Source organism: Chelon labrosus (genome assembly GCF_963514085.1).
Source record: "Chelon labrosus genome assembly, chromosome: 24".
Classification (NCBI taxonomy): Eukaryota; Metazoa; Chordata; class Actinopteri; order Mugiliformes; family Mugilidae; genus Chelon; species Chelon labrosus.
This window is the reverse complement of record NC_140357.1, coordinates 2899077-2909836: the sequence shown is the minus strand read 5'-3', so window position 1 is coordinate 2909836 and position 10760 is coordinate 2899077. Positions and strand designations below refer to the sequence as shown.

Below are 10760 nucleotides of genomic sequence, written 5' to 3'. Positions count from 1 at the left end.
AGCTCATTTGCTGTGTTGTATTCTTTGTGGCTGAAAATGATTCCAGATTGCTTTCAGCAAGACCACAGAGTGTCTCCAAAACAGAACAGACAAAGTGAAAAACATGACTGCTTTTCTGCAGCCTTCCAGGTGCATCTTTAGAAGATGAATGAAACCTGATGTTTCTGATTGTGCCAGATACCAACACGTCACGTATGTGATGTTTGTACTTCCTTTTATCCCGAAGTCAGAGATAACTAAGTTGCCGTTATGCCAGACTCTCTGTTCCCGGTGCCAAATTAACCCAAAAACAGCTGTTGTAATATTTTGTCAGGAGAAGAAGTACGGAAAAGCTTAACCATAACAAACCCTGTCTATCGTCCAAGCTGGCTCCTATCATGTGGACAAAGTTTAAAACCACCACTGGAATGACGATGGACTCGCTGGCTGGAAGACAGGGAAAGGATGTGGTTATAACAGGGACAGTTTTCTGGAGCTTGGAGCTTCTTTCTCCGACCAAGTCTGACACAACTTTATTGAAACATTAGAGATAACACGAGACCCCTGGAATCTGCAGCCAAATGATTTTTCTTTTGTTTCCTGTTGTTTTCTTGTTGTACTCAAACTGTGGTACAGGAAATGTAGTCATACTGGTGGATGCATCAACTCAACAAGTACAATAGTTGCTTTGGAAACTGAACGTTTAATCTTAATCTGTTTACTCTCTCAGCTGTCGAACATATTAGACAGTGCTATGCTATTTGATTTCATGTGAAAATTATCAGGGGCATTGCTGTTGGTGTTGGAAACAGCCACTGCGTCTGAGATGAGAGCAACGCAATATTGACACACACCAGAGCACCAATGAGACTCCATTTGTTACAAACTTGGTTCTTAACACGCTCTGCCTGTCACCTTTGCTTACTCGTGATTGCAGTCTTGGATGGCACCTCAGTAAACTGTTCACGTTAACACGTTATTTAATCATGTAGTTGGTCTGACACTCGCTGCTTCTCCTCAGACATGGTCCGCGCTGCCAACAATGTGAGAGACTTGGACCCGAGTCCAAAGTGGGTTTTCGTGAAAGAGATCGAGCCATCTGCCAATCTTGTCCAAAATATTTTTGAAGCGCACTGAAACGCAAGCTCAAAAGATGAAAATGTCTGAATCTGATTAGATCGGACACTTTTTTTGTTGTACATAGCATCTGAGAAACGTCAGAGATATGACGAAGTGCAGGGCACGGACTGTGTCTTTTCAGTCCAAAAGCAACTTTGTTTTAACTCCTGAATTCACAGGATTATAGATTCAACAGCAAAATATGATTTTTGGGAGAGAGATGGTTCTGATGCAATATCGTTCAGCATGTATAGGGCGTAAGAACATGTCAATAGTGTATGCATACATTTAAAAGCATTTATATGATATGTCTTGCACTATACACCACCTATATGCTAGTATCAGGCCCAACACTGGCAAAAAAAACTAAATGTGTTGGCCCTATTAATGATATTTTAGAGTTTGTTTCCAGGAAACAATTTCGAAAATGTTAATGACTCATCCTGCACTTGGGGCATCCATTGAACTACTTTTTTCAATCATTTCACTTCCATGCATCTCTCCTTCACAAACAGCAATGATGGCGTTGATGATGGCTATATCATAGACTGTAAATAAAGATGGACAATGAAACAGCTCCTCAAAAGTGAAGCCAAAGCAAGTAGAGCTCCCCCTGGTGACTAGCTGCAGTATAGGTCATAAGCTAAGTTAGTGGATGAGACAATGAGGTCGAACTAAAACACTAAAATATGCATCAAATATTTTATTTTCAAGGATACTTTCTAGTAGTTCAGATAATGCTGATGCGTACTCAGGTGTCCATTTTCCTGAGAAGTTTAGTTTTAGATGCTATAGAAACAGGATGGGACCTCATGATGACTACAGTTGCCATGCCAACTGCAACTGTTGGTTGAAGCAGTCCCGTAGGACTGTGAGAGTTGGAAAAAATAAAAATAAGTAAAGTGTATAATCCAACATTTCTTTGCAGCTGGTAGAGGTAGAGCAGAGCGCAGTTTTAATTTGACGGAAACACGAGTGAGTCTGGAGGAAGTGTGGGCGGGGCATCGATAACGTGGCTCCGCCTGGCTCCACTCTTGGAGTATACTGTGCAGACTCTGAGTCCAAACTCACAAGATGTTGTCAACCGTATCCCTGGGAAACTAGCATCAGTTTGGCCAATGCAAGGAAGTGGGCATGCATTGTCCATATTTATATACAGTCTATGCTTTATACCCATATGCACATTTCTAGGAAAGTCATTTTGTGATTCTTTGCAAAAATTATATCACCTCTTCTTGATAAAAGGCTAAGTATAAACCCCAGCCTGTTTTCTCATCATCTTACCTTACTCTGCTGGTAATCCAGTATTGTCCTCTCTTGCGCCCCTTTTTCCGCCTCAGTGTCCTTTTAAATCTTTTTGAACTCCCGACCATTCAGACATGACTGTGAAGCCACACTGCATATATCCTCTCTGCCCTGTATTGTTGTCACACTCAATGACATGCAACAATTCATGACTGTTGGCGTGACCCAGCGGATTGTGTTCCCAACAGTTTCTCACCCATTGAATCAGTGGCGCTGAAACCTTACACCTGGAACCATAAACCTTTTTGGCTTTCTTATTGCAGCTACAATAGCAGAAGTCGTCTCAGGTTGAATTTGGCTTTTGTGCGTAGACCTCATTCCTTGAAAATTTGGGTGTGACATTTTTAGTCTACTATAACGTTGCTGTGTCTTTTCAGGGTTTAGAGGCAGATTTTCAGACTCCCGATTTACTTGTTCTTGTACACATGTGCCTCTCTGATCACTGTAAACAACCCCCAAAATCTTAAACTTCTGAAATTCCTCATGAGAGTGAGCGGAGGGATGTGTTTGGCATCTCATGTTTGAACAGTTGCTCACAGTTCTTCACTTCCCCCGCTGTTTCAACAAGCTCCAAGCTGTAAACTACAGTTCTGCTCAAACGTGATGCATTATTTTCAGAAAGAATCTTGGAAATTTGACTTAATTTCTCACAGTCAATGAATCTTTGGTTGGCAGATAAGCTTTCAGGATCTTTCTTGCATTCTTTGGGTTTGGACTCATTTTTGAATCTCTGGTTGGATATTTCTTTAAATGCTTCACAGAAAATGGAAGATTTAAAGGGTTGGGGGTTGGTGCAAGGGTCTGGACCAAAGAAACAAGACTGCAGCTTTCATTTAGGGCTGCAGTTAAGTCAACATCATTAAATTTTCTTCATCCCAAAAAAACTAAAACCCTCAAATATGCAATTTACAGTTATATGAAGCTGAGAAAACCAAATGGCTACCAGAATCACAAACAAAATACTTTAATTAGCATTGCTGCAGAGTCTAGAAGTACTTATTCAGAGACAACTGGAATGGCTTTAATTTGTTAAAGCTACATTGCGGGACTTTTAAATATAAATAAACCAGACAAACTGCTGCAGGGCTGATGAAGCTAATCAGCATCAGGTTGTTCTTTTGCATTTGTTTACGTCATTTTACGTCATTTTACGTCAAGCAGCAGTGATCTTTTGCCAGAGCTGTAGCAAAGAGAAGGTAGTAGCAACAGCACCTGGGAGAATGGGGGAAAAGTTACAAATGTAACCTGGGTTCTCTGAACTATCAGGAAAAAGTTGTTGTCAGGAAAAAAATACAACCCATGAAGTGTCCAAGCAAAGTTTCTGATGCTCCGGATAAAATAAGAAACTTGTTTTTTAGAGTTAGGATTACAGTCTAAACAAAAAAAGAGATCTCAGATTACCATTGTTGTGGCATTTCCTCATTTGAGAGCGCTGAAAGACGAGAAGGAAGGTGTTCTGTATCTGATTGTTTCACAGCCTGGATGACAGTGCTAGTATATTCCAAAACTCAGCTTTGTTTTGTTGTCATGTCCTCAGGAATTGTACGTGAGATGGCTCACAAATCCGACAGCAAGCTGATGTCCATCTCCACCACAAGGCTCGCCCCCCAGCACCATCTCTGGTACGTTCCACGCCGCCGCCCCCCACCCCACCCCCCCCCCCCCCGCGCGCCCACCGCGCCGAGACGCAGCGAGAAGGCGGCCGGCATCTTTCTGACTCCGTTTGATGCCGAAAGATGTGGTCTGAGTCGTGTCGTGCACATTTGTATGTGGTCGGGCGGTGTAGGTTAAAGGGAGTCACGGCTGTGGAAGTTCTAACACTGCACATTTCTCGCACATCTTTAGTTGATTACAATCAGCTTTTTTTAGACTTCATTTTGTAAAACGGGCTCGCTAAATTAGCTGGTAAACCACATCTTAATTTGTAACATGTGTTGCGCTGCAAATCCCAAAGCATGCATGTCGCTTTTTTTTTTTTTTTTACACCTTTTATTTATATGTTTTTGTTTCTTGACACAGAAAAACATGTTGTTTTCATTAGAAACCTTCTTAAACCTTCATAAAAAAGAGTCTGTAACTAATGCATACACATTGTATATGTCTTTTTGAAGCAGTTTGGACAACCGAGCAAAGATGTTTGATCCAACTAGCCGAATTTAAATAAATAGCAATCATTTTAGTTTAGACTGCGTCCTGAGTGACGTGCCAACACCGCGCCTTCATTGTGAAGGTATCAACACACAAAGGTGCCTCAGATCCCCACCCAATTTGTCCGCGGGCGATAACGCTTAAACCAAAACAAATCCGAGCAGCCCCTTCATGTGTTCGCTGCAACCGCAGTCTCGGGACGCACTTTCCAGCGTTTGCGCAATCCAAATCCTGTCTACTATTATGTCAATTATCCCCCTTCGCTTCACACTTACTGTGAAACACGCCATGTTGAAGTGCTTCCGTGTGACACAGCAGCACCTGTTAGCTACGAGCTATCTTGATGAACGGTGTAGCAGACAGTTTAGATGTGATAGGAGGTTTTTCATGCGGTTTTATATGTATGTCATGCGTCATTTCTGTCGACCTTTGTAGGCCTCTGGTGTGTGAAGACATCCAGGCAGACGTGGAGGATGGACAGCTACAGTTCTTCTACATCCTGGCTTTCGTCCTGCAAGGTGACAAATCATTGACTTAATTGTTATTACTATTCATTTATTCATTTATTCATTTAAGGCTCCATTGGATCTTTGAAGGAACTCCGCTCCTTTGCCAGATATCTTATCACCGGAGAAATCGGCTTTAATCTTCCCGGGTTTTGAATATTCGTTTCGAGAAAGTTTTCAAGACGCAGCATGTTGTGTATGATAACTGGAGGAAAGGTTAAGTCGGGACTGTTTGCCAGAAGGGAAAACTACCAGTAAATTACGGCAGGAAATATAGAAAACATGATGTGATTTGTGGGGAGCGCTAACTCAACAACCCGTTTAATCACGAAATGAGACAGGTATCTGTTTTGACTCAGCAGTGTGACAGGTGACTCTGTTGGCAGTGCATGTGGTTAGGTACCTCTGTGCTGCTGGATGTTTGTGCTCCAGAATTTAAAGCCAAGGTAGCTGCGGGCTACTCAGACAGCTGTGCGAGGCCGTGGAATTTCGAGTGCTGATGTTTCAGCGTGCCTAGATTTGCCTTCTCCCCCCCCACTTGCTCTTCTGCGGATGAAGTTCTCTGACGTGAAATGTAACACCAAATGTTATCTTTGCAGAGGCGAAGGTGCTTTGTAAAGTCACTGACCTGTAGCTGTCGCCTTTTGTCCAAGATCAGAGGTTATCACCCGCAGTTAAAGGGCTTCATTTCAAAAGTTAACTAATCATGTAAGAGGCATTAGATTTTCTGTCAAGTCCTAAACTAAACGAAGTGCATCCGTTTGACTTCTTTCAGAGGATATTTGGACGCCGTTGACGGTTCTGGCGACGCGGGAAACCCTCTACCTTCTCAAAGAGGACCACCAGTGGAGGAAAAAGAGCCCGACGGCGGATGAAAACAAAGAGCCGTGCAGTGGGAGCTTCGCCATTTTGGAGACGCTGCCAATCAGCTGTGTGAGCTCAGTCGTCCTGTGGCCCTCGGACCAGTGCAGGATGGACATCAGCCTTTACGACGAGGTTTGTACGAAGCCTCCTTCTGCCGTAGACGAAACATTCACGTCCAGCTTTTCCATTCAGTTCTTACTCTGCAGCAGGCTGACGTTTAAACTCCCCTGTGATTAACTGGTTTAATTTTCATACCCTCATGCTGTGTTTTTCTCCAGACTGTGAAACAGGAGAAGACGTGGTGTGTGCGCTCGGAGAGCGGCGAGCTCCTCCAGGGTCTGCTGGCCTGGGTCAGGACACAGTGGGAGGCCATGTTCGGAGTAAAACTGCACACCAGTCTGCAAGACAAAGCAGCATAATGGGGGCGGGGGGGAGGGCACATAACAAGAGAAAAGTTACAAGCCAGCTCTGTGCGTGTGCTCCTGTGTGTTCTGTGAAAGACTGCGTTGGTACTGGGAAATTTTTTTTGCGAGCATGAGCGAGTGTGTCTTTATTTTCTCTCTACACAGTCTGCACTCAGTCTGGTCCCATTACTGTTGTTGCTCTAAGCCAAGGACTTGGAAATGATTGCACTCATTCATGTGGTACACAAGCCTGTAAAAGCACTGTTGCATAATTTCTCCTCCAGATACCATGCCACTGAACTTTTCTACAGCTGAAATGGGAGCGTGCCTTGTTTCTTTTGAAATGTTGTCCTATTGAAGCGCACCTTAATGCACCGCACAGCGTTCTCAAATCATCTGTAGCATTAAGCCAACATGGGGCCGATTTGGAGGTTAGGAACTCGAGGCGTTAAGTGGATTTCTTTAATGCAAGGTGCCCAAAGTATACGATGTCAACCCCCTTTTTGTTAAGCCGGGCAGTCCTTGTTCGGCATCTGAAGGTGCAGCGAGTTGAGGCATCACGCGCTCAACACGAGGCTGGGGGTGCTTCTGAAAGACCAAAGTTCAAGGCGCTGTCATCTCAAGATACCTCACACATTTTGCCCCCAATTACGTTCTCACGATACGTCGGAAATTGGTTAGCTTACCATGTTCTAAGATTAGCATTAGCATTAGCAGTACTATAATTTGTGTTTTGGTTCGTTTACAGAGCTACTGGACTAAAAAAGAAACTCATATGCATTTATCTCAACTAAGTCTTCATATCTGTTTCTGTATCAGCTTGAAATGTATTATAAATGTGGCCACTGTGATGTGAATTGATGTACATATATCAGCGTGTACAGATGCTGTAAAGATCATAATCAACTCAGCGATTTTGATTCTAACTTAATTTATTTCTTTGTTCGCTTCTTTTTTTCCCCATAACATAAGGTTCACGCTGAATGCTGTCTTTTATTTTTATATAATTGTACAATGTGTGTTACAATGAGTATAAAAGTAATGTGTTTAATGGTGGGTTTTTTTCTTTGTCGTTTTTCTTTTTTGTTCTGAAACTTGCTACAAGGTGAAAGAAGCTCAAGAACTTTCAAATATTACTGTATTTCGCTTTAAGAGTAGAGGACCAAAAGTGTCAAAATTAAAAATAAGGAAATGACTCAGTAGATACATTTGTATGCAGTTAAATTTATAAAAAAATAACATTCAAACTAAATTTAGGCATTTATTAATTTATCAGATGTGAGGTAAATTGATATTTCCGTCTTTACGGCACTGCTTCTTTCTTTTTTTTTTTTTCTTACCTAATTTGCATAATGAAGCAGAAGTGTGGAAAGAAAATACAGATTTTTTTCAAAATGAAAACATTTTGTGCATATAATGAGAAAAGGAAAACAAATTTTTAATAACTGGATTTATGGAACCCTTAAATAAAAGAACAGAGCGTCAAATAATACTATGTTAAATCAAGAAGCAAATTAAAACAAAAATATTAATTTAAGCCACATTTTATAAATGAATTGATGTCAAAATTGTTATATTAAAGATAAATATGAGTAATTTACTTATTTCTTTTTCTGTTTTTTTGTTTGTTTGTTTTTTTTGTGGTTTTTTGGCATTTTGGGTCCTCCATACACCGGTACTGATTTTGGCCAAAAATTAACTTTCAACATTTTTAATGTGATTTTTCCTTCATGCTCCAGATGACCTTTCAACAATTCCAACAAACCACGTGGAGTCACATGTGTAACAAAGCCAAAATTAATCCCATTGATGGGATTAATTGCCGCTTTGGTGCAAAAAAAAGAAAAAAATGGACCGTTGGCACAAATTTAGCTTAAACAAAGAGGAGAAAAAAGAAAGCACAAAAGGCCTAACGACCAATGGCCGGTTCCCTCCTCGTGACCTTTGACCTCGACTTAATTACCAGAGATTTAACATTCTAATCTCTATTTGTCATGTGCTTTATACGGAGGATTGAGGATGCCAAAAATGACACCTGTTGAAACTTGTCCGCTATTAGTCAGCAGCGCTCCATGGAGTCACTGACAGGTGATTTTTGCATCTTATGTCCTGGCAGGTACTGCATGCTCGAAGCTAAGATTTGAAGACAGTCTGAAGACAGCTTGGGGGATGTTTCTTTCTGTAAGTCTCCCAAAAAATATCTCTTAAAGCATCCCCATTTCCACTGTCTTTAATCAGCTTAACATTATTTCTTGGTACCAGCTGAAAGAAGTCACTGATGTTTGATTATTGGATCAGACTTGTTGCCTTTTGGTTACACCGTGTTCTGTTTGGGCCACTTCAAGCCAAGCTACGTTCAAGTCCAGACTCATTTGCGCGAGAGGCATGTTAACCAGTTGTCACAGTGTAAATATTTCTTTAGCTGTACAGATGCCGTGCACATGCTGCTCGGAGATCATCAGTTTGCCGCCACGTGGCTGAGAATCCCCAGCGTCCTATCGGGTGCGGCAGGTAAATGATTCACTGTCGCCTTTTAAGTTTAAGCCTGACCTAAGCACACTTTTGGAAGGGGTGATTTATCCGTTGCAGAAGAAAGTCAGGTGCAGGACGTCACCTTTCGGGGCTGATAAGCGCAGAGTTTCCGCTGACGCGGTGCAGCTAATTTGGAGAGAACAAATCCAAAGGAATCAAAGGATATGTGCAGGGGAGAAAAAAAAAAGCTTTCATATTACTAACTCATGGTTTGCAGCTGCGGCTCCCTTTGGGGATTTGGGATTTCATACAGCACATAAGTGTTTGATTCGGAAAGCAGTCTTAACCAGCATGACGTGCGAGCTTTTACTGAAAAGGTGTTGCTTGTTTGTTCTCAATCATTTCCAGACAAAAAAAATAAATAAATAAAAAAAATGCGCATTTTATATAATTATGCTTTTTTTCTGTAATTGTTCCTTCCTTTTTTTCCCCCCCTTTGGAAGGCTCTGAAGCAGCATCATTGTGTTACTTTGTTACCAAGAAGAAAAATAGCTTACATGGAAGCAAATAAGGGAGGCACATAAAACTAAGTTGAAGTATACTGTACATCATTAATTCTGTTTTATGGCCGCGATATGGCATCTGGGATCATTTTCCTCACTCTCACTCGCCCATATTAAGCCCGTGCATTTCACATTTTTATTATCTTTCTCCATGTGGTAACTGTTTTCTGCTGTAAACCCCTTTACAGTTAGTTTTCCTCGAGCCGGTCCGCACGCCGTCCCTGAGCCATCTTCCCAGGAATAAACTTCCAGCGAGGAAATGTTGAATCCTTTCTCTCTTTTTTTTTTTTTTTTGCTTCTTTGGCTCGGGACGTGGTGAAATTAATGATCCCAGAAACCTTGAAAAATCCATGAGTCATAATGGCTGCATGCTATGAATTTTAAAGTGTTATGTTTTGGGGAGGAAATGAGCAATCGGGCCCGACGCTGAAACATTAGCGGAACATGTGTATGTTTGGTCGGGAGAGGGAAGGGTGCGACACAGGTGGGCAAAAGTAATTCTCTTCCTTGTTGGTGGAGTTAATATATTCACTGCAGGGGTGCCGGAAGGAATTTTGAGCCTTGGCTTCGAGACACGCCTCACTCCCTTTATGTTTTTATATTAGATTGCGTAATCTTACTGTCATCTTGTGTGCCCATGGGCTCCCATTGTAGCACATTCTGTCCTCCTTCTTTGCCTCTTGTTTACTCTTTGGAAGTGTGAGTGAAATTGTGACTGAAGGGTGAAGAGGTGCCAGGGGAAATGACCATATTTGAGAAGCGGGGAGTTCATGTGAGAGGAACCTGGGATGCAGCCACGGTGATTTGGCCCGGCGCTCACATCTGGCCCCCGTTCGCCTTCTCACAGCCTCCTCCAAACATTTTCAGGTCCTCTGGTAAATCAGGAGCACTACAGCTGCGCCGCATGACAGCAAGAAATCTGTTGTTTTGCTGAACGCTCCGAGTCAGGCTGAATTCTTGGATGGTGGGCCTCCTTGACTAAAAGCTGCAGTCACGCAGCGCTTGTCAGGACGCCGGTGCTGCCAAACAAACAGGGTCCTCGGCGGAAAGATGAATGATTGCACGGATAAAAGAAACAATGATTCAAATAAAACAAATCCTCTCGAAAAGAAAGGAGGGACTTTGGACGCGCTTCGAGGGCCACATCAAGATCAGTTTAAGATGGATGTTGCTCTCTCGAGTCTCGCCTCAAACTTGACTTTTAACTTCAAACTGGGCGTTAGGCTTGAAAAATGTGCGCGCGGATCATTAAAAGGAGGGTCCGATGAAAGATGCTATCAAGCTGCATCATGGGAAGGGTCGGAGCCAGCTCTTACTGGAACTTTCTGGCTGCGCTCAAACGGACAATATTGCTTCAATCTGACTATAATCATTCTGATCACAGGGCCTAACCGCTCACA

General features: G+C 42.3%; 1 protein-coding gene across 1 annotated transcript in view; it reads left to right on the top strand.

Annotated features, from left to right (window-relative positions):
• stk11ip (serine/threonine kinase 11 interacting protein) overlaps positions 1–7381 on the top strand; it is a 17491-nt gene extending 10110 nt beyond the window's left edge. The window contains 4 exon segments of the mRNA XM_084574316.1: positions 3941–4025; positions 4987–5069; positions 5833–6053; positions 6200–7381. Of these exon segments, the coding sequence (XP_084430442.1) occupies positions 3941–4025; positions 4987–5069; positions 5833–6053; positions 6200–6340 (530 nt within the window). The 3' untranslated portion in view covers positions 6341–7381.
• Positions 7382–10760: the final 3379 nt, after the last annotated feature.